Source organism: Pseudomyrmex gracilis, unplaced genomic scaffold, assembly GCF_002006095.1.
Source record: "Pseudomyrmex gracilis isolate BER0280 unplaced genomic scaffold, ASM200609v1 scaffold_256, whole genome shotgun sequence".
Taxonomy (NCBI): domain Eukaryota; kingdom Metazoa; phylum Arthropoda; class Insecta; order Hymenoptera; family Formicidae; genus Pseudomyrmex; species Pseudomyrmex gracilis.
This window is the reverse complement of record NW_018020840.1, coordinates 173200-197895: the sequence shown is the minus strand read 5'-3', so window position 1 is coordinate 197895 and position 24696 is coordinate 173200. Positions and strand designations below refer to the sequence as shown.

The 24696-nt window shown below is 39.1% G+C and overlaps 3 protein-coding genes across 3 annotated transcripts; 2 read left to right on the top strand and 1 right to left on the bottom strand.

The window, feature by feature from the left end:
* Nucleotides 1-1001: 1001 nt before the first annotated feature.
* LOC109859320 (protein deltex) lies at nucleotides 1002-4977 on the top strand. Its single transcript, XM_020437445.1, has 6 exons — nucleotides 1002-1766; nucleotides 2268-2460; nucleotides 2545-2820; nucleotides 2908-3199; nucleotides 3305-3623; nucleotides 3773-4977. Exons 1-6 carry the CDS (start codon nucleotides 1597-1599, stop codon nucleotides 4116-4118), a joined length of 1596 nt encoding a protein of 531 aa, XP_020293034.1. The 5' UTR covers nucleotides 1002-1596; the 3' UTR covers nucleotides 4119-4977.
* A 296-nt stretch (nucleotides 4978-5273) lies between these two features.
* On the top strand, nucleotides 5274-9210 carry LOC109859319 (digestive cysteine proteinase 1). Its single transcript, XM_020437444.1, has 12 exons — nucleotides 5274-5380; nucleotides 5789-5887; nucleotides 6379-6543; nucleotides 6676-6848; nucleotides 6948-7052; nucleotides 7130-7289; nucleotides 7413-7605; nucleotides 7696-7913; nucleotides 8018-8118; nucleotides 8216-8347; nucleotides 8459-8648; nucleotides 8718-9210. Exons 2-12 carry the CDS (start codon nucleotides 5848-5850, stop codon nucleotides 8900-8902), a joined length of 1662 nt encoding a protein of 553 aa, XP_020293033.1. The 5' UTR covers nucleotides 5274-5380; nucleotides 5789-5847; the 3' UTR covers nucleotides 8903-9210.
* LOC109859321 (developmental protein eyes absent) lies at nucleotides 8880-17784 on the bottom strand. Its single transcript, XM_020437447.1, has 9 exons — nucleotides 17044-17784; nucleotides 13546-13667; nucleotides 12825-12990; nucleotides 12521-12698; nucleotides 12290-12422; nucleotides 12057-12140; nucleotides 11449-11714; nucleotides 10868-11321; nucleotides 8880-10774 (listed from the first exon to the last, which is right to left on the bottom strand). The coding sequence occupies exons 2-9, from the start codon at nucleotides 13655-13657 to the stop codon at nucleotides 10593-10595; spliced, it is 1575 nt and encodes a 524-aa protein (XP_020293036.1). The 5' UTR covers nucleotides 13658-13667; nucleotides 17044-17784; the 3' UTR covers nucleotides 8880-10592.
* Nucleotides 17785-24696: the final 6912 nt, after the last annotated feature.

Below are 24696 nucleotides of genomic sequence, written 5' to 3'. Positions count from 1 at the left end.
TGAGAAGCAGAGAAAAAAGAGAGAGAGAGAGAACAAAAGTAAATTTCTATAACAGAAAATAATAGAGAAGTGAGAAGAAGATTATAAAAGGCGTTAGTAACGCTGAATGTTCTTAATATTTCACGACACTCTTCATTTGCTCCACATTAGAAACATTGGAGTGGATTCACGCACCTGATATATATTCCCGCGACCATAGATATGTATAGATGTGCATACATAGCATTTATTCTCTTGTGAAAAGTGAACTGTCATGGCGTCGTCTGGGCGCGGCCATATTTCGAACGAGACATTGAGCGCCATTGAGAGCCGCCATCTCAAATGTATTTTTTCACGACAGCTTTTGGCCGCTTCACAGCGCCACAAAAGCGAATGTAGAAACTACAAAGCGACATTTACTCTCAAACGGTGCAAATGTCATCGTCGGTTTGAGTACGCGCTACATTCCACTTTACTGTCGATAAGTAGTCGCTCGTATCGATACGAATCTGCATTTTATAAAACTAGCACAACACAGGCGCGCGCTACGCGCACGCTATTGTTATTTTTATTTAACGTGTTGTCAGTGAATACAACCTGACTCTACCGCAGTCGCGCGACCGAGGTCATTGACCCCGCCGCGGTCGCACGACCGAGGTCAGTGACCCCCCTTACCAAGGCCGCGCGGCCGAGGTCGGGAATTTTTAGAACATTGCAAAAGATATTAAACTATACTAATATTTATGACAATTACGACTAATTTGCGAGTCAAATAGAAGTTTCTATTTTCTGCGTCGCAGTCTTAACATTAACATAAATTAACGGTTTTTTTTACTATGCCTAAACACAAATTCAAACTCAATATACGCTTGAAAGTTTATGGTAGCACGGACTCAAACCACTTATCTATTGCCTGAAAACGGATGTCGCTTTATAGTTCTCACATTCACTTTTGTAAATACATGGCGCTGAAACTAGTGGCTCGGAGCGGTGTAAGAAAAAAAGGACGGCCGTTCTCAGGTTTCTCTTTGATCAAAGCTTATTGGCCAATGAACCTCAACTGCACCAAATCAATCGCAATTCCCTTGGTGCAGCGCAGATTAGTGTAGCTCTAGTGCAGACAAGAAAGAACAGACCTGTAAATTTTTTTGACTTAACTGGTAGGATACTACATCTATATATCTGTGATCTGAAAACAGTGACCGTCAGTGTTGATCGGAGTCGGAGTTGGAGTGCGTTGGTGTGCGAGAGTGTGTACTGTTTTTCTCTCGGTTCTCGGTCACGGTTCTCTCTCATCGATCATATTTTTGTTTTTGAAATCGCGGGATTTCCTCAACGAAATTTTGAGGCGAGGATCGAATTCGCGAGTAGAAAAGCAAGAATCTATGATCATTGCGGTCCCCAAGAGCGACAACGACGCGATGCCGTCGTTTCAGTGACCCCGTGGGAAAACACGAGGATGTTCCCACGCTGCCGCTGCGCTGCAAGTGTGTGTTTGTTGTGTGTGTGAAATTCCTCAGAGAGGGAACGAGCAAGAGAGAGAGAGAGAGAGAAAGAAAGAGAAAGAGAAAGAGAACGAGTGAACGGTGAAGTAGCGGGAGCGGGCGAGAAGGGAGGATGAGCGCCCAGGGGCAGGAGCATGGACACGCGGTGGTCGTGTGGGAATGGGAGAATCGTCACGGCCGATGGAGGCCCTACAGTCCGGCCGTGTCACAGCATCTCGAGAGGGCCCATTGCAAGAAGCTCACGCGAGTATTTCTCCACGATGCGGATCCCAATCTCGACAGGTTCGAAAACATCATATGTAGTCCTGTGTGTGTCTGTTTCGAATACACTTGTTCATCCTCTTTTGTTGTGTTTACAATGCGGCAGGTGTATGTTGGGTTTTGAAGAGAGAAAGTGAGAAAGAAAAAAGAGAGTGAGATAGAAAGAGACAGACAGAAAGAAATAAATAGAGCATATTTAATGACAAAGTATAATTTGTTTATTAAATTAATTTTAATGTTTTATTAATTAATTATTATGAAATTTATTAATTATTATTAATATTAATTTTTTTTACACACCATCACTTGTGTGTTGAGCTCTCATATTGGCCTTTTACTCTCGTTTGGATTTATTTTTGATTATTATTATTGGTGATTACGAAATCTTATTTATATTTACATTAAATTTTTAAATACTTAAAAATTATTTTGTATAAAATTTACTTTTATAGCAAAAATCATTCTTAACTTGTAAACTTTAGAATCAGTGATAATATGTAATTTATTATGTAAAAATATTAGGTATTACATAAATTTGAAGACAAAGACACAATGCAGCGATGATGTGGACGAGACGTACAATGTAAGAAGAAAATTTTATCTGCCGGGCTCATTGGCTGGCAAAGGTGCCAAGTGGGAATGGGCAGGTGACTCCGATGATTGGCATACTTATGACATGGAAGTTCAATGTCTCATAGAAGAAGCATGGGCGAGAGTAAGTGGAGTGAAGAATATTTTAAGAGAAAATAAATTTTTTAATTTAAAACTCTCTTTTCTAACTTGAGACAAACCTGTTTAGGGGGACAAGACCATTGACATTTCCAAAACGTACCTGGGCTTTCCTTACATCATCAACTTTTGCAATCTTACACAAGTGAGATGCTGCACAGGATACGTGAGACCTATAAGACGCATACAGCAGGCGCCTTATCCGCTGGTCAAAGTCGCGTTGGAAGAATTGCAAATCTCTTCCGGAAGAAGATCCACGTCAGTTCAATATACAGTCAAGAATTCCACTGTTAAAGTAGCTCACAAAAAATCGTCTACCGGAAATACGAAGAAAAATAGCAAAAAAGTAAAGTTTTTTTGTTTATTTTACAATACTATCTGATATTGGAAAATAAACTCTTTGTAACGAGAATATCGTGAACGAAATTTTCAGGGTAAAAGCGGGGACACGAACGGTCCGTCAAATATCGCGCGCGTTATTCTCAGCAACTTCAACATATTTAGCAGCAAACACGGCATCGAAAACAATTCGTCGGCGACAAATGTGGAATCCTGTCAGAAGCGAAAGACCTGGGACACCGTGTTGGATATTGACTCCAGCAGTACAAAAAGCGGTCGCAGGCCCAGCGTAGACACCGTATCCACGTATTTGAGTCACGAGAACCCGGTGGATCTGCTGGATAGCAGCGTAGGAAGCGATGATGCGTTCAAGGATTCCGTTCTCGGTTTGTTCATTTTTTTTTTTTTTTTCAATTATCTTCCAATTTTCGTCTAACAAATAATGATTATTAAAATACAAAATATTTTTCAAATTTAATTATACATAATAGGAGTGGACAACACGTCGGACGTGATATCGCAATATGTCAAAGTGGTCGAAAGCGACGGATCTGACTCGTGTCCGGTGTGTCTTGGCGCTCCGGAACCGCTGACAGTTGAGCTGACGCGATGCAGGCACAGACTGCACTTGGCATGTCTGAACGCAATGCTCAGTTGCCAGCAACCACCCATGTACATACAATGTCCTGTATGCCGTATGATTTATGGCGAGAAGAGAGGCAATCAACCACCGGGGACGATGAACTGGACGCGAATACCACGCGCATTGCCGGGCTTTCCGAATACCAACACTATACAAATCACTTATGAGTGAGTAAATAGAACAGTAACAGTCTTACTTAAATTAATTTTTAGAAAAAAAAACAATTCAACTATAAAATTGAAATATTAGTAAAAATAATCGATCTTCATTAATAATCTAAGTAAGTTTAATTTTATTACAATTCTTATCTTTTCAGCATTCCGTCCGGAATTCAGGGTAATGAGCATCCGAATCCCGGTCAGGCATACTACGCTGTGGGTTTTCCTCGAGTGTGCTATCTGCCGGATAACAATCTCGGCCGTCGCGTGCTAAGACTGTTGCAGATCGCGTTCGAGCGTAGACTAATCTTCACGATCGGCCGATCGATCACCACCGGCCGCGAAGATGTTGTCACGTGGAACGAGATTCATCACAAAACCGAACTAGGTCCGTCCACATCTGGTCACGGTTATCCCGATCAGAGTTACCTCGAAAGAACACTCGCGGAATTAGCAGCGCAAGGTGTATCTGACGGACAGTCGTTGTATCAACAGTTGCATTGATCGCATGTAAAATTCATCGAATAAGAACGAATATATTAATTTTACGCAGAGAACACGTTATATCCCCCAGTGGAGAAAAAAACTGATATATTTTCTTTTGTAAAAGAGTAAAGTGTCTTGGATATTTTTATGAACGCGTGTATATAAAAATCTTTTCTACGATCGAGAATATTCTGTCACGATTGAAACAAATTGTCAAAAATTATTTAAACTAACAGTAAATTGATTGTTATTGGAGCCTTACTCTGGATGTTCGTTGCGAAATGTGAATATATATACATATATACATATACACATATTTCTTTGTGTAAATATTACACGTAAAATTTCATCTCGTATATGCTAGAACCTGCATACTCCCCTATCTAAATGTAAAATAATTCGCAAAAAACACCTCAGCCAGGAGTCCTGGAATCTTGCTTTCCGTGCAATCGCCTTCCCAATTCGGCGACGAACATTCAGCGTAAAGCTTCATCAATTTATTGTTAGTTTTTAACTACTACTAAGCGCCGAATCTTTTCGTTAATTGTTAAAAACTATTAAGTTGAATTCATAAAGTTATACGTCTTCCGTGAAATTTTTGTTTAATGAAAAGAGAAAGTACTATTTCAGATAAAAGTTTATAGATGTATTAAATGATAAGAAAAATGCAATTGAGAGAAATATGCAATGCTGCGGGAAAAAACACAATATAGCTTTACGTAAATGTAATACTCTTATTTGTTTAAATCATATAGAACTAATTTTTTTAAAGCATATAGTATTTAATTCTCAGATATAAGATAAAGTTTATTGTTATTACTCTCTAAATTCTATATAAAAAAAAAATTAAATATTAAGTTATATTAATTATATATTCCGAATTATATTTATATAATTTTTATAAATACATAAACAAGATAAAATTGAAGTCTTGTTTGGATTGTGTTTATTCGAAAGTTACATCCACATTTCCGTCCTTAAGAATCCTTCTTGCGATAAAATTTTATTAAAGAATTGATATAAATGTTTAAATTTGTACGCGCAGACTTGATTATTTACTTTGTGTATTAAAATTAAACTTAAGAGAAAGATGACGATTGACGCGTTTAAAACGCGTGGATCAAAGCCAAAACTGGATCTTTAGTGCGCATGCGTCACAATCGCATATGACCCTTGAATTCTAGAAACGCTCGTCAATGCTGACACTGGCTGACACTGGCTAACACCAGCTGATAGTTGAATACCGCTCAAAACTTCTTGCCTAGTGCGCATTCGAACAGGTTAGTTCAAAGATACGCGTAATATTTTTAATCATCGATTTGTCTGCCAAATGAGTCATATTATTTAAAATATAATGTATTATATATAATATTTAATATATTTCTTTGTTTCACAATACGTAAATATCAAAGTGATGCGTTTTTTCATATTACTAACTGACCGATTACGCCGCTTTCGCTTTCTCGATAAATATCATTTGTCTCGATGCAATATTCTATTGCCACATCGTTTCTTCATTGTTTTCTTTCTTTGTACGAAACAAGCGCTTTAAATATTACTTACGTGTTATCATGCGTGAGATGACTGTTATATCCATCTTGTCAAGGATAATCCTTTGTATAATCATATAGGAGTCACGTGTTATCAAAACTTCAGATAACTGTGTGTATTTATATATTTGTTGGCAGTGCGCGCACATTTCAGAGATCCGACGTTGTGTGCAAGTTGAAAGACACACAACGCGAAAATGTCGAACTTAAAGATGAGCACACTTCTGTTGCTCATTGGTAAGTGTTAGTCAGACATTCTAAATGCTAATTGCTTGTTCTTTGTTATGTAAATATGTTTGTTTTTTTCTTTTACTTTTTAAAATGCACGTGTGATAATAATGTCAAGTGCAACATGTAATACAACAAATATACAAGTAATTTAGAAAATCCAACGTGTTTTAATTCTAATTTTAAGTCTTTTTTAATTTTTTTTAATGCAATACTACGTAATATGCAAAAAAGAAAAAAAGAAAAACATACATGTGGGTATTAAAATAATAAATTTATAAATGATAAATGATTGACCGTAAAAATTATTCTTCTTGCAAAAAAAGTTTTGTTACAAACTTAAAAAAAAACAGTCAAAAATGTATCTATTCTCCATATTGAAATTTTCAATGAACAACAAAAAATCAAGTCAAAAAAGATAAAATTAGATAGTTCAAAATTTATACTGTAAAGAATGAAAAAAGGAATTTGCTTTTTAATATTGTGTCAAATTTGTACAGGAATATGTTGTGCAGCGAAAGCGAGTCCCACCTTAAAAGCTCCGGTATTTAGCAGAACATACACGGTGAAAGGAACTTTGCATATACCTTACGCAGAAATTGAAGAACCGTTTTATGCGTGGTACGATGGCAACAGTGGACGTAGTCGGATTGATTACTACGGAGGTATTTTTGAAGACAATAAGAAACTTCTATTTTTAACCTTGTTTGTTTTTTTTATAACTTAGATATATAGAATACCAATTTGTGTGTCATATGTGCGACTAACGTGTAAATGTTTCTTTGTGCATTCAATAGGAATGGTTGAAACCTATCAATTATCTGACAGAGGATTATACGGATCCAGCATAAAAGTAGCACCTGTTACCACGGAAACTTTTACCAATGTTAATATGTGTCTTGAGGTAAACGGCACTAGCGACATGAAGATACAAACCCAATCCATCGTTCCTGATACATCTGGAATGGAGGTGAAGAAAAAATTCGCTTGTATAAATTCTGTGATAATCAATATGAACGTTTAGCAGAACTGTTTGTCAAAGTATAAAATATAATTTTTACATATGCAGTGCATCGGAGAAGAGATGATAAACGGGCTGTTATGTGAAAAATGGCGATTGGTAGAAGAAGTTGGAGGAAAAACGAACAAGTATACACTCTGGATACGTTATAAGGTGAATAAAGTAATTTAAAAATTCACAGCGTAAAGTAAAATGTTTGCAACGTTTGTTTACAAAAATAATTTTTAAAGAAATCGCCATCTCTACCGAAAACCAAGGAGCCCATTCCCGTAAGATACGAAATGAGAGGTTTCAATTCTCTTTTGGGTTCTCATTACGATCATTATTACTTGGAATACGATTGGTATTCCTTTACCAAACCTTCCGATGATGTCTTTAAAATTGGAGAAAGTACGTAAAGGAGTTGATACTTGCTTTTTTGACATATACATAGATTTCTTTTTTGTGGCAATATTATTTGATAACTAAAAAGTGACGTTTATAAATAAAATAAAATATTTATCGGTTTTTTAGATATTACATGCACCAGTTTCCCAGGTCCGGGCGAAAATCACATTTACACTTTTAATCCAATGCGCGAATTTGTTCATAATTACGAGGATCATTTGCACAAGGCGTTCGACAAGTTCAAGAAGACCCACAACAAGAAGTATCTGAACGAGTTGGATCATATGTATCGTAAAAACATATTCCGGCAAAATATGAGGTGTTTATGCCACAACGATATGTTGTACACATTACTTACATATTGCAAAACTAGTTAAATAGCAATAACTTTAACTTAAACACTTCTCAGATTTATCCATTCCACGAACCGTGCTAATTTGGGCTATCAATTGGCCGTGAATCATCTGGCAGATCGCAACGATCTTGAATTGAAAGCTTTACGAGGTAAGCAATACACTCCTGGCTCCAACGGCGGAGCATCGTTCCCGCATGATGTCGAAAAGGAAATCGCGGATTGTCCCGACACTATGGATTGGAGGTTGTACGGTGCTGTAACGCCAGTCAAAGGTAATTTAATTTAACGAATTACAATATGATATAAAATGTTCTATGTTTTTTATCCCTTATTTGTATACTTAATTATACACACTAACATATTTTTATTTGAACAGATCAGTCGGTTTGCGGTTCCTGTTGGAGTTTCGGCACCACCGGAGCAGTGGAAGGCGCGTATTACATGAAATACAAGAAATTAGTACGTCTGTCTCAACAGGTAAGTGACTTGTAGAATCAGAATTTGCGATTTTATTATTTTATTAATTTCTTGCTTTTTTGCTTTGTTTGAACACACTGCAATGTTATGATTGCAGGCTCTCATCGATTGTTCGTGGGGATACGGTAACAACGGTTGCGACGGTGGCGAGGATTTCCGTTCGTATAAGTTTATTATGAAACATGGTGGTTTACCCACAGAGGAAGATTACGGTGGTTATTTGGGACAGGTCAGGCATCACTCGGTTATATTTATTAAAGATAGAAAATGTCATATGATCGCTTATAAATTTGTAGCGCGTATAAACCGAAAAATGTGAAGAACGCTTTTCTTCTTTTAGGATGGATACTGTCATATCGATAACGTAACGTTAACAGCCAAGATCACGGGCTATGTCAACGTTCCTTCGGGCGATGTAAACTCTTTGAAGATCGCGATTGCCAAGCACGGTCCTGTTTCTGTTGCCATCGATGCCTCACACAAGACATTCTCTTTCTATTCTAACGGAGTATATTATGATCCAACTTGTGGTAAGATTTAAGGAATTTTCATAAATTACTAAGTTCGTCGTTCAGCCAGTGACTATGTTTTTTGCACAGGCAACACCGAGGACAAATTAGATCACGCTGTTTTGGCCGTTGGATATGGCACTATGGATGGAAAAGGTTATTGGCTGATCAAAAACTCCTGGTCCAATTACTGGGGCAATGACGGGTACATACTAATGGCCCAGAAAGACGACAATTGTGGAGTTCTTCTTGCTCCCACTTATGTTACTATGTAACAGTGATTCAAATTTTTCTTTTTAAGACTCTGTTTAGAGCTCTCTAATATTAAAAAAAAGTAAGGAAAGAGGTTAAATAAAAAAAATATAGCTATTTAGTTTTTACGTGTTTTACGATAAGCGTTATAAAATGTGATTATTTTGTTGATAGAATGCTCATATGTAAAAATACGGAGATGCTGTAATAATGAGATGAAATAAATTGTAATTAATTTTTGTAATGAAAAACAGGCCTGTATACATACAAAATATTTTCATCAATATTGAAAGGTAGTTCGTTCGGCAAATAAAGTCACAGTTTTATGAGACATGAACAAAACTATTATTTAAATTTGATGTGTTAACAGTAAGCGAAGCGGAAGTTGAATTATTCGCATGATTGAAACAGGCGTACACACACATACATATGTTTAATGTGAAACGAGAATTTTTCGATGACACTTAAGTAACTTCATAAGAACGGTGTGGTTGATATATCATGAAACACTAATATCCCATGCTGATTTTAAATAAGAGACAAAGAGACGGATCAAAACATATTTTGCATTTTCGCATCCTCTTTGACATACACATACGCTGCATATCGTTGCATATGTGTTTTTTATACTTTCAATTATATTTTTATTAATATATAGCTTCAACGAATCAAATACGATATATTCAGAAAATTTCTATAAACTGTCTTTACACATAACAATGCCAACCGCAATTAGCAACTATACTAATTCGTTCCCTTCTTTTATTATATTAATGCATTTTTGTTGTTGTTTGTCATATAGTCTTGTACAATTCCAAAATATATATAGTTATATAACTATATAATATATATTTTTTTACAAATGTATAAATACTTCTTAGTAGTGCATTTGTGTCCAGTAAGAGTGACGTGTAATGTATATATATATATATATGTGTGGAATTTGATATGGATATCTTCAAAATATACATAATCAATATGTGTACCGCTTACTAACTATATGTTACTCTCTCTCTCTTTCTCTCGTAGTATAAAAATTGTAAGGAATGTAAAACATACATGTGGTGTGACGAACACAAAGGCAATTAATAAATTGTTATTACATAACAATAATAAAAACCACTCAATTCTGTCGTTGAAAACAAATATGCAAACTTGGTGCGTTTTAAGTACAATGATAACGAAATGTGAAACGCGCGTATATGTATATGTATATACCTATATATACACATACACATATATAAGGTATATTAATTTTTTTCGTTATACTTTTCACAAGATTCCTTTTTTTTTTTGGTTTTATATATATAATACACGGACTAAGAGTTGCCACTAGAATCGTGTCTTTCTCTCCTCCCCCCTTCAAAAAAAAAATTTATTATACATACAAATTCTTATACATTTCGAATTTTCATAGCTCGCGTTATCACTAAAAATCTTACTTTCATACTATATCACTTGCAGACGAGGCGCCCGACCGAGTTCACGGAATTATTTCGAATACAGCCATATGAGAACATCATACGAGAGTGCTAATTTTTTTGTTTATATTACACACTACAAGTTATTAAAGAAATGACAAGAGCTTTTTCTTCCGGAAAAAAAGGAAGAAAAAAGAATAATTAAGCATGTAGTCTTGTTGCTATAAGTTGCACAGACGCTGTGCGATTTGAAAATCATAGAAAAAAAACTGAAGCCACACTTTGTTTTAATTTATAGAAACCCCATGTCTAAGGCCTTGTACAGGGCTTGAATGTCCGTATGGCTGTTTATCCTCCAGAAAGGAAAGTTATGCGCCTTCGCGGCCATTTCCTCGTCCGAGTCGTCTCCTATCACCACGTACGTACACCTACGGCCGAATCGGGCGACTACCCTGCCGAAACAGCTCTCTTTTCCTGAAACCAAAAACCGTAAACGGGTAATTTTGACAACTTCGCAATTCAGAAAGTTCTCTTGGGAGATTTTTCTCGAAGAAAATTCTCAATTACCGATTTTGGCAGCTGAATATATATTTTCTATAGGAAATGTTCCGCCGATGCCGAAGAGCAGGACCTTGGAGAGCGCGGGAACCAGCTGCGTGGTCGTAACCAGGATGTTGATGCAGTGGCTCCTCTTGTTGATGATGTTCAGACACTTGACAGCCGACGTCAGCCAGTTGTCGGTCAACACTTCGAGCTCGGTGCGCAGTTGCATCCATTGTTCGCGCTTCGCGCCCAGTAGACCGCCCACGTTGTTGCGATAATTGCAGTAGATCTCTTTGATCTTGCGATAACGAAATGCTAACTTCCTCATCCAATCGACGCCACCCCGCACGCCAGAAGCAAGGCAGATACCATTGTTGGCGGACGCGCTCTGGAAACCGTCGGTCGCGAAGTTGTAGGACGACAAGTCCTGACCATTGTCGTCCGACGAGACGTCGTCTATATGCACTTGATCGCACTCCTGCGAAAAGAAATCATGCCAATTGAATAATTAAGCTATAGATTCTAAATCCTAGATCTTCGCTCTTCAAATTGAAATTGCAGCGAAAAGGATTTTTTTTTTTTTGAGATCCACTCCCACACGTCACCTCAATATCAGTGAAGAAGAAATGCGTATCTGCCAGATTGAATATCATCTCCTCCAGCCTGTACGCCACCTGAGCCAGAGGACCCTGGTTCTTCTCGTACTTGGTGGCGAACTGTCCGGTTAACAAGGAGTGAAACACAACTATGGTTTCGTCGAGGTCCCAAATGAATATACGCTCGGGCCCGGCTTCCGTCGTGTCCGCAGAACCGATACTGTTTCCGCTTCCGCTTTGCCTTCTTCCGCGCTTGCATGGCTTCGTCACTGTCACTGTGTGTGGGAACGGAGAAAATACCCGATTATATATCCCAGCAATATTTCAATAGAGATTGAAAAATATTCAAAGCTGCTCTAAGTAGTCAACTCAGCTTTTCGGTAATTCACACAGAGAATGATAAAAAAAAACTCACGCGAATTTTGTCGTTAGCTTACAGTTGATTGGACAACAAAATGTCCCAAAACTATACAGTTTTAGTTACAAAAATGAAACACATTTTAAGCCTCAAAACGTTACTGATGTAAAATGAAAAGAGATAACTGCGTTTGGCAAACCTAATTTCACAACGTAAATGTGAGATAAAGCAAAGTAGGTATATACGAATCGAGTATCACCTTCGATGTTTGCGGTTTCCCGTGCGGTCAGATCGCTCGCGTCGTGCGCCGTTGGGTCCAGCATGAGCGCGGGCTTGGTCGAGTCTTGAGCGCATAAAATGGATGTTAATTGCGATTGTTCGGTGTGATGATAAGAAGAAAAACGATAATAGACACAAGATGCGGAAATACGTAGAATTTTCTATATTTCTCGTTGAAACAAAAGCCAAAAAGATTTGTAATTAACGAATTACCGAAGTTAATGTTGCCGATGTTGAACGAAGCCGACGGCCCGTGATAACCGGGCACGGAATAATATCCGGAATACTGGAGCGGTACCCTGTCGTTCGCGTACAAACTGCTGCTGTACGCACTATAATCTAATTTCTGTGGCAAAGAGAAAACAAGAAAGTGAGAGATTATATTCGCATTAGAGAGAAAGAATTGTGTGTGTGTGTGTTCGAACGGAAAATGACAATCGTCACCTGGGAAGCTGATATATTTTGCGCCATGTTCGGAAAGGTTGTCGTCCCGCTGTTATAACCGTAGGACGGATATTGCGTCATCGAGCTCGACGAGGTGTAAGAGCTTAGATATGAGTTCTGCAAGCTGGATGCGTTCTTCGAGACTGTTGTTGATCCGTACGGCGGTGAATTGTATAAGCTAGGACGAGAGAGAGGAAGAGAGGGAAAAAAAAAAAGAAGTGACAAACACATTGTCGAGCGAGTGTCTATAGTTTTGCTTAATTTTATACCTGCAAAAGTTTTTCCGTTTTCTTATATGTAATACCTGTTGTAATATTGGTTGGAAGCGTACAGGGAACCATAATCCGCCTTTTCCATCGAATCCGGATACTCCTGCTCCTTTTCCTCGGCGTTCTCGTCGATATACAGCTCACCACCTGGCACGCTGTCATTTTCGGGACAGTCCTGCACCTCGTTCTTAACTTCGGTCTCTTGTGTGAAAATCAAAAAATATGTTTTTTATTTGTAAGTGTTCGGGATTTAGATCACATAACAAATAAGAAATTCAGTGCGTGTTTCGTCTTTTCTTAAAAAAAAAAATGATATCTCTAACTACTTTTCGATGCGGTATTTTTTATACACATAACTGATAGTAACAAGTTTCAATAATTTACAATGTCACTTAGATTTTCCAGTATTTTTGTCAAATTGTATTGACGCGGAAGAAGCTTGTAATAAAAATTCTACTTTTTCTATTCGTTTTTAATTAAAATTCTATTTTTTGTGCGAGAGACGATTTGGGGAACTTTATTTATATGTAAAATTATTCTACTTCACAAATCTAACTTTATATGAAAAACAGAACTCTTTGATAAAAAAAAAAAAAAAGAACAACAAATTTTTCGCATCAAGCTAATATAAATTTCATAATTTAATTTGATCAGTGTATCCATTCTACGTCAACGTAGTTGAATACCTTTCATTATATTATATTTATTATATTATAATATATATATATATATATATTTATATTATATTCTGTCTACCATTGTTTGCGGCTCGTGGGTGCTGTACCGAGGCTTCTGTCGAGGAAGACACGTTGCCAGCATTGTCTAAAACCCCTGCTGGTTTCGTCGGATCATTATCCTCGGTTAACATATCACTCTGTCTGTAAAATATATAAATCAACCGATTCACCTGCGTATCTCTCTGCGCCAAGTATGAAAAAAAAAAGAGAGAGAAATGAGTAAATTGAACGGCAAGACTATGATTGAAAAAAAAATTAAAAAATCTTTTACTCAATGAAGAGAAAAAATCCAATTTTAAAGTGGCCGAAGAACGAACAAAAGAGAGAGAGAGAGAGATTATTTTATCTCCGTAAAAATCAAGAACATTCTGTTGTCTTTTGATCTTTAATCAAAAATGCTAATAAAATCAATATAATTTAATGACAATGTAAAGTGGTGACAGTTTTCTTGCGTTTTTTCCGCAACAGATCGCACCCTCACTCGGGCGCGATTCTTCTCGCACAAACGGAAGAAAATTACACCTGCGAGGACTCGCTCGCGCGCGCGAACTTGATTATTGTCTGCCAATTGCGTGTCGAAGAGGTGGAGTGACTGGTCGGTCGGGTAGGCGTTCACCTACGAAACCAGCCAATGGAACTTCTCCCGCAACGCTTTACATTACGTATTCTTTATGTTGCCAAGTCACTGTCTATCTGTACTCCGCCCTACGTATATACCACATATCTGCCGCCATCGCGGAAACCTGTACCTTTTTTTTGTCTTTTTTTGTTTCGTTTTTTTGTTTTTATCTCTTGCGCCACAAGGGCTCCTTCACGCGAGGTATAATCAGGCGCGCGCGCGTGATCTCAACTCTTTCTCGCGTATCAACCACTCGGTTTATTCAATTCTCGTTCTTCTCGGCTACTGTTTCGATCAACCTGATGAATCGATCATCGCGTGTTTGATTTATTTTCGAAATATTCTAACACGTCGTCCGTACGTGTTACACGGTAGAAAAGCTCGGTTCTTCATCTCTTGTCGTCGTGTAACGCTTCTCAGAAGACATTTTCTTCGTCCACATCTCTTCTCTTTTTTCTTTCTTTATCACTCAAAATCTACTTTCATCATTGAACAACATCTGCGAAATGAATTTTATACGCGCGATTGATACGCGAAATCTCGTAATTTTTCTTTTCTTCGATCTAATCCTACTTCGGGGTTTCTTTGGGGCGCGATATTTTTCGCGAAGATATCGAGACAGGAGTTGTGGTAGTCACAAATTTGTCGCCACCCCGTATATATCGCGGTGGCTCATCTCGTCGCATATAATGCACAGCGAAGCGAGAGATGAAAGGCACTCCTGCTTATCTAAACAAAAGCCTTGTGCCGAAGTGTTTATCGCGGACAACGTGCTTAGCTTGCTGTCTGGCCGGCCCCGTCACCCGTCAAGGAAACAAAATGCAACGAAACGAGAAGAACGCCTGAGAACGCCGCATTACTCGCGTCCACAGGACGTCCACCTAACGTCTCCTTCTCGTTCATCTTTAATGGCTTCGTTTACGTCGCCCGTCGTTGGGGAAAAAAAAACAAAACCAAGAAGTAGTAAAACGTTAAGGATGGCTACAGTGAGTCGAGACAAAAGCTTTTTTGTCCGCGTGTCCGGTGCTGTGTTTCTATAACGAAGTAACAAAAACCTCTCGAGCGCGCGTACGTACATCGCTTTTCTTCCGATCGCGCGCTGCAGTTTCGTAATAATAATAACTGATCTTCTCGAGCAACATGTTAATTTTGTTAAATCGTTTAAAAAAGAAATCAAAAAATTGCGACAGTCTTTTTTTGAATTGTTAAAATTAGTAAATTATTTCTCGCGCGCGCGCGTGCGATTGATATTTCATTATTTTAGCAAAGGATTTGCGTTTGCAAGGATTTGTTGTGAAATAACTGAAGAAGAAAAGGGTAATTCACGCGCGCGAGCACCGTGCTCAGTCAATGAAAACCTGCTGCCAGTTGTGATTGTTGAAATAAAGCTTTCGGAGAAAGAATATAATCGAGCTAATGAGGAACATAATCGAGCGATAAGCAGCGTTGATGTATTTACGTAAACAAATGATGCAACCCACGCTCTCGAAGCAGAATCGAAAACTGTTTCCCGCGTCTCACAGTTTTAACATTATTTTGCGCGCGCGGCACAATGAGTAATTTTTTTTTATTATTTTTACGCTACACCAACGCGTGATCAATTTGTGCTTTCTTGCAGAAAAACATCTGGACACGCGCCAATACAAGACTTTAACGAGCTCCAACTGGCTTCGGACGATATATACTCATCGTCATCTTGCAAATGTTATTCGGCGAATTTAGATGTCATCAACATTGTTAATAAAATGTATCAACTCTACTCTTTATTGGCGCGCGCTCTTGTTCGCGCGTTCGAGATTTTCATTTCTTTCCTCCTCACGCAATTGCTCTTTTATCGCACGCATTCTCGTGTTTTCAAAAACTGATGTTATTTTTTCTGTATATTTCTTTGCAATATTTTTGTTGTTCCGTCGTGCGTGCGCAAGGCAACGGGTTTTTCGCGAGAACGCGCATTGTCTAATACCGCGCAACGTGACCAATTAAAATACATTACTACCGTAACGAGCCGAATGAGATGCATAAGTTACGCATGCTCAATTGATAATGACGTTTACACGCGTGTATGTGTGAAACATCCGCGTAACAACTCTCGCGAGAGTCACTCGCCTATTTAACAGTTTTAGGAAAAACGTGCGCGCACCGCGCGTTCCTCACCGAAACGAATGATGATCATTTTAATTCTTCGCGGAAAACTCCGGGTTGGAAAAGTTTGCTTCGATTCGTTTTTTTTCTTTCGCGTGCGCAAAGTTGCAAAGTGAATTTTTCAATCAGAGATCCATACATTGCGCGTGTAAAAAACGCAAATAAACGAGGTATTAAAAAATTGATCTCTATCTTTTACGCTCGCGTGTGAAACGCTAGATAAAAAAAAATATTAATTCGCTTCTCTTATTTTCTTCTCGCACGCGTAAATTTCTAAAGAGATTTTTTTTTTGAACATGAAATTTTACGCAAAGTGTAATTTTCGAGCTCTCTAAATCAGATTATTGATATGAAATAAATGTTTCTGTTTCTGTAGAATTCGCGTCGGAATCTACGCGCGATCATGCACAAATTAAAATCCTACGAATTTAAAAGAAAAAAAAGGAGAAGAAAAACCGGTCGACTATTTGGTTCGCGTAAAATCGACAATTTCAATTTGCGTTGTTTTTTTTTCAGATTTCGCAAAAGCTCTTGAGTAAATTTTACATAAACATCCACTCGTCGTTATGCAACGTCGAACAGATTTGTCATGTAAACACGCGATCGGTCGTAACAACAAACATTGCTTGCAAGTTTTGTGTTTTCTTCCTATCGACGATAGAAAAGAAAAAGAAAAACAATGAGGAAATCAATTATGAGAAATCAATTAAATGCGATAAATCTAATCGGACGCTAACTAGAAAAATTAGCTCTCACCTTGTGTCCCGTCGCTAGCCCCGGTCTCAAGATAGGGTGGTCCGACAAACGTTCAAGAAAGCCGTCGGCGAGTCCGTCCTAACAACAGCATCCCGGGGGTTGCGTGCTGTGTGCGTTCGTATTGCGTGCGTGTCCTGCGTGCGCACGAACACGTCGTCTCGGTAATATATCTGAGCGTTTTGCAAAACAATTTAACAATCCGATTTTTAACCGATTCACTGTGTTTGACACTTTCACGTTTTCAGGATCATCGTGAGGCTCTTCTACCGACCACCCTGTCCGTAGGCGTGCGTGGCGTTCCGCGCACCGCCCGGCACACGCACACACATGTGTCGCGCACGATGGCCGAGCGTGATGTTCAGGACGTGTTCGATCAGGAGTTTCGAAGGTCGTTGCTCGGACGGCTATTTCACTGTGCGATATTTTCCTGTGTCTCTGTGCGCGTTTGCGGAAAAATAATTTTTCCCAAAGATCCTTACGGCAAGAGGGATGCACCCCGGGGCGCCCGGAAACTTATATCCGGAACCTACCACTTTTCGCGAACAATCCCGCAACGAAGGGTGCTTTTTGTTCGGTTTTTTAACGCGTTTTTTTCCCTGTTTCACGAAAGAGAAGCAATCGGAGCAGGACCTTGTGTTTCGGGATTCTTCACAACGGACTCGCTACCATTGTTTCCCCGGGCGCGTTTCACGGGAGGGCCCCTCCGTGCGTATGATACGCCGCGGCCAAGTGGAGTTCTGAGCATGCGAAATGTCGCCTGCCACCCCCGCTCTGTGAGGTCACGTGGTCGTCCGTTCGTTCGGCTGGCTCCTCTCCGTCGCACCTTTTCTCTCCGAGCGCACTTCTCTCCTCCTCTCCGTCCCGTCCCGTCTCTCGCTTCGTCCCGTCTTCTCTCGCTTCTCTTTGTTTCGCGGTGTGTCCCTCTCTCGTCCTTTAACCTCTGTTTTTTCTTGTTCTTTTCTTCTATTTTTTTCTCCTCTTCTTTTTCTTCTTTTTCTCTCTCTTTTTCATTGTTTTATCTCACCACTCTTGTTATTATCGGATATTGTAGTTTGTACATTGCTTTTGTGTTTTAATAAAAATTTGTATATTTCTATACACATTCGTGATAAACGTTCACGCGCGATTACTCAATAACGCGCGGTCTGTCCTTCTCCCGCTGTTTTAGACTCGCGATAAATCGCTTCTCTCTCGCTCGCTCCCCTTTTCCTCCTTCTTTATCTCACCCAGAACGCTTCGCGTTCCCTCCTCCTGTCCTGCTCTCGCAGACGGACGCGCACAGGTCGCTCGTTAATTAGAATGAGAGGAGATAACGAGCCGCGCGCGTGGTGGGTGATGGCGCGAGAGATAAGGAGAGAAGAAGAGATGACGAGATAGAGAGAGAGAGAGAGAGAGAGAGAGAGTGAGACGAGGGGGAGATGTGAAGGTGTGTGCGGAGGAAGGAAGACAGAGAAGTTTCCGTGTGCCGCGACAGAGGGGGAAGAAGATAGTCTCTACCCCCCTACATTGGAATAATTGTCACCTCCTGTCACCGTTCATTTGTACGAATCGCGCGGCAATGACGCTTCTCTCCGGCGAGGCAGGTTTTTCAGAAAGAACGGCGATTAAAGGGATCTATGGATACGATCTTGATAAGGGTCGTAGAATGCGTGTTTCAGAATCCCACGAATTAATGAGCAAAAAGAAAGAAAATAAAGAAGAACTTGTTGCTCCGTTCCACGCGCGTCTGCATTTTAATTGTCGCTCGACTCGAAGAGCCGTATACACACACACACACACACACACAAACACACGAGGCTTGACTCGTTACGATTTTAAATAAATGGAGGTAAAAAAAAGCATCTAATTTAATTGGATTTTTAATTTCACGCTTTAATTTTGCATTTGCGCGCAACAGAGCGGTCTTCTTCCTTTTCGTCTTTTTTTTTTTATCGGAACGAGACGAAGAATTCTTGACGGGAGGTCCACGCCGACGGCACTATGTCATATTTAGTGGGTTCTTGGAAAAAGCGAGAATGTTCCCGCGTCCTTTTTTTTTCTCGCTTTATCGATCACGGCGCGATAAAAGCGCCGCGAGATGTCCGCTTCCTCTGTCACTGCATGACAAAACAAATTAGGGCCTTCGTCGCGAAGTGAAATAATGGAGGGCGAAGGGAGACGGGGAGACGGTTTCGCGCCGGGAGCGCGCGGCCTTTTTAGCAACCCCTTAAAATTCAGAAAACTCGCTCCTCGCAAAAAGCAAACGAGCAAAGATGAAGTGACGGAAATTGAATTAGTTTTTTAAAATTGTGATGAGTAATTTCTACTTTCGTCGCGCACATATTTATTATCGCGACTCTTGCGGGAAATCAATTCGATTGTTCGTGAAGAAAAAATTTGACGATAAAGTCGGTTTTAAAAGAAATAGATGAAAGATTGAAAAAGGGAGAAATATTCTACCAAATATGTTAGTTTAAAAAAAAAATTCGAGATTTACAGAATACGTGTTACCGACATTCTTTTAAATTTTTCGATTTATATTTTATATTTTTTTCAAGATGAATTTTATATATTTCGCGGATGGGGTTGGACTTGAAAACCTTTTTGCGGCTAATGTAAGTGCGACCACCTGGAGTGAGTTGTTGCATTTTCAACAGAGCGATAACAAAAATGAGAAGCGACATGGACGACAATATAATTTTCTGTATCCCGGTGCCGGCACATCCATTGTGCGTTTTCCACCAGCTTGATGGACTCTCAAATTTCGTTAAAAGTCCTGCTAACGTTACCATGAAAGCATCTCGAGAAACTTTTCCGTTCCGAGCGCTTCGCTCTTAAATGCTTTGTTTGCAATTGTTTCAGAGTAAGTATTACTTCGTGGCTCGCGGGCGTGTCGACAACTTACATGTACGCTTGATTGTTGCGCGCTATATATGTGTGCATTTATTTTCAAGATAAACAGTGGATATTCTCTCTGTTTTCGATACATCAACGTAACGTTTTTTTTTTTTTTTTCTGAGAAAAATGTTTTGCTCTAAAAAGAGCAAAATCCACCGTTTGCGAGAACGTGGATATATATTCGGAGAAAATGCAACGATCGACATCTTGATCGATGATAAACGACAAAGAAGGCTTTTACATAATAGCGAGGGTCGCGCGACTCTAATCCACAAGCCTCTCTCTCCCTTCGATTTTTCACGTTTTCACGGTGCGTCAATCATCGAGGGATCTCTTCGCGTTTGCGGAAAAGAGAGATCGGTCCTCTCTTTTCATCGAAAACAATAAACGTGCCTCCCCTAATTCTCCGCGCGAGTTTCCGTTTCCATCATCGGTCGTCAGCGAGTTTTCCGCGCGAATCCAATTTTTGACTGCCGTTCTCGAAGGACTTACGCGACTCTCGCGTTTCTCAGAAGCATAGACGACAGATATATATATATATGTATATATATATATATATATATATATACATGCTGCCACTCTCGCAAAATAAGTATCGATTCTAACGTGCGACGGATGTTATTGCGTTTCCCGGAGAAGTCACTTGGCTCACGGAGAGACAGCAATATGTTGCAATAAAGAGAGACGTGCTGGCGGTAGACATGGCGTCGACACATGCTGTGGGCCGGTCGCAACCGCACGTTGCTGAAGAGATGGCGGAACGATGGTGGTTGGTGGTACCTTTATGATATAATGGCATGAGAGCTCTTTCTTCGTGCAAGCAAGGAGAGGAAGAGAAAAGGAAGGAAAGATGGAGAAAAAGAGGGGCCGGACCGTAGGAAGAGAGAGAGAGAGAGAGAGATAGAGAACAAGATTTAGTCCAGTCTCTACGGGTATGCGGGAAGCTCTACCTTGAAAGTGTGCACACATGGTGCACGCGTGTGTAACGACCACCCAGCTACACGTGCAAACCTTAGAAAAAAAAAAAAAAAAAAAAAACGCACAAGAGCATAAGGGCGTGTATATGAGTGTCTTTCAGTTCGCGCTTTCTATTGTCACAATTAATCGACCGAGTCATTGATAACGTTATCGGTTTTAATCCACGGGATGTATAGTCTTCGAGAGATTACATTTAACATAAACAGCTGAGATACGCGCGTCTCCTCTCAGCTTTCTTTAATAAACGTACTTGAGGGAGGATTTAAATTAAATAAAATGGAATCTTGAAAAAGTTGACAGCTTAAACAAATAGATAGTAAAAGAATACATATGTTGATATATAAGTAAATTTTTAGCAAATCAAGAGTTACTTACTTTGTTAATCCAAAGTAATGTCAGAGCATTTGCACAACACTCGAGATGTGAATGTGGGGAGAATAATTTTATGGAGAGTTCCCGGAAAATAGTAGTAATCGATCATAATCATTTATCTCTCCCTCTCTCTCTCTCTCTCTCTCTCTCTCTCTCTTGAGTGTCTTTGAAGATCCACGAGGTATTATCATGAATCACTATGTCAAGTTTATCTCGTTGTGGAAGGGTTAATGGATGTATTCGCTGATGAAAATCAGAAGAAGATTGAAGAGATATCGCATTTTTTTCGTGTATTACGACGAAGATACGTAGTTCTCATTAAAATAAAATTTTGTTTCAAAAATAAAATAAAATCAAAAGCACAAATTTACTGATCGAATTCCACTGATGATAAAAGAAACCAAGTTAATGTGCGCCTTTTCAAACGCACACGCGACACACACTTCAAGTGGGGTTTTGCAGAAGTGATGGCACACACACACACACACACAGAGAGAGGAGGATCCCGCGGGTGAGTTTCAGAAACCATAGCTAAGATATCTCTCTCCCCGGTTTTACCGAAGTGTGTGTGTGTGTGTGTCCGTCGAGGGACAGACGTACATACACAGCGAGAACGTAGCTGTATGAGTGACTGTGTACTAACATGCTTTCTCTCTTCCTTTATAAGGGGTGTCTTGTCGACACCCCTTAAGATCAACGAATGCACCCCAAACGCTTTACTTATAATCGGCCGAGACAAATATATCTTGAAAATCGATCATAAATTGGTTGAGAGAACCTCCATTCGTAATCGATAAAACTAATTTCTCTTGTCCGCGAATCGATATAGAATTTAATAATTGAAATCGAGACTGAAACGTTTCTTGAGATAGTTCGAAAGTGGTGCACGGACCACAGTGACGTAAGTCACGCAAAATTTTATCGGCTCGATCGAGAATTTTTTTAGATAGTTTAAACGCGATATGATTTTGTTGTAGAAAAAACGCGAGAGTTGTCGAAGTTGTTTATTCGACTTGCACGCTCAACTCGACTTTTTTTAAAGCGTTTTAAGGAAGTTTTGGAATTTGCGTTACATCACTCGGTAGAAACAAACTGAACTTAGAGCAAAACGTTCTGAAAAAAAATCAGTTTTCCTTTTTTTTTTTTCAATTTTCAAGAGCAAAATGTTCCGTTCTTTCCGACGAGTATTTTTAATTCAATTGATGTTAAAATTATAGCGCGGATTAAGTTTTACAATCGTGAGATAGATCCTCGAGTTCATTATTGAGAGAGAGACGTGATTTTCGGCGAGGACACCCTGTGTGTGCATGTAACGCAGGCGCAGGCAGCTGTCACCTTACACCCATGGAGGAGGCATGGGGCTGCGGCAGCCATTCTCAACTTATCTCTAGGATCTTTGTAAACATGTCGTGAAATCCGAGAGTATTCCGACAGTGGCGTAGATCACGGGGTGGAAGGGATCTATCGAGAGGCTTGAGGCGAGAAATTACACGGCGAGAATCGAATCGGCCACTGCAAATAACGGCGAATTTTTAATTTTCAAATGGCAGAGAGCGCGAAAATCGCTTTCGTGTTTTAATTTCACGGGGAATCCCTGTGGAACGCCGTGACCGTTCGTTTCCGCAGTAAGGATGAAGAGAATTGTACTCCGTACCACGCCGGGTTTCGACGCGCGATTAAAGTCCTCGCGACGCTGCATGCCCGTAGGTTCCCCTGACAACCGGGACCACACTGCCGACGTCACTAAATGGAGCACATCTTTGTTCCGTGCTAATAAAAAGGACATCGATGGATAGGTCGCGCTACGGCCTCATTCTGTAGTGTTTCCAGTTCGTCTCCACTGTGAGATCCTAAATTTTACAACACACATGCGTATCTTACGTATTCGAAAAAAATATTACAGAACGTAAATTAAACGAAAAAAATTTATACGTGTACGAATTTTCGAATTATGTTAAAAAAATATAATTTTTAAAATCGTTGTTGATGAAAAATCAATCTTGGCTAAAGAATCGATTGCAATTAAATTTTACACGTGTACGTGTTAATTTTTTTTTTCAGTGCCTCAAGCACACACATACACTTGTACTTACAAGATGCGCGGTTGAATTGGAATTCCAATCGATTTGTTTTAATACATTGGCAAATATCGATTGCCGAACGTGTCTTTATATATACATATTTGAGATTAGCTTTCTGATTTTATCTTCTCACTCTCTACACATTTTGTACGCAAAAAGAAATTGCAGAAAAAAATTGAATAAAAAATAAGATTTGAAAATAAAATTCATATTGAAACTAAACCACGTAATTTTGCACAAGCCAGAAACTGGTTCAAGAGCTTGCAGTGTTCGTCTTATATTTTGATCTGATCAAAAAATACGCACAGGCTGGGACGTAAAGCTAGGAAATTCATACACACACAAGCGTATAAAATTTTATATTTATAAATATATATATATATATATATATCTTTAATTGTACGTATATCTACTTGTAGTTCTATAATTAGATTGTCATAAATACACGCGCAATTTGATATATTAAATAAGCTTTACTGCGGATTATCGTTTGACCTTAGAATGCAATAAACGCCGTGGCACACAAAAAAAACTCAAGCAGTAAGACGTAAGCAAGTCGACCATTTACAGACCAGCATTCTCGCTAACGGAAGCGTAACGTAAGCTAATGCTGGTCTGCAATTGGTTGATTTGCTTACGTCTCTCACCGATTTTAAGTTTTTTTTTTTTTTTTTTTTTTTATGTTCCACGATCTTAAAAACGACATCCGAGTAATCGACAAATGCATGGTTTTTTTTCTTTCTTTTTGTTCTTTGAAAATAAATACTATTAGATACATATATACGTATTATATGTATACAAGATATATCTTACATGTATAAAATGACATAATGGGAGAAAATACTATGAAGTAGTTACTCTCTTACATGACATTTCGAGGCTGTTGCAGAGGCCTCCGAGAGCCTCGGAACTCGCGTCAGACAAGAACCGCAGCAACTTGAAACATAATACAAGTTGCACCAGCCAGTCCTAAGCTCAGCCATGCGGAGCAGGCAGCACGGAACGGCTGAGGAACGCGACGTACGAATCAGATTACATCTCGCGTTGGCCGCTTATCTTTATTCTTCACCTTACATCGCCTCGATTCACCTCATTTCGCTTCAGTGACCAACCCTTCGATCAGCGTCTTATAACAACTCAAACACACGGCCACGCACGAACAGATATATTCCCGAGATTCTTAAGTGAATGCACATATTTTTCATTAATGCACATATTTTTCATTAATTTTAAACTTCCGAATATTTGTCTTCAACTGTAATATCTCCTGATCCTATGAAAAAATTATATATATTTTTATTGACGTAAAAAAAAAAAAAAAAAAAAAAAAACGCACAAGAGCATA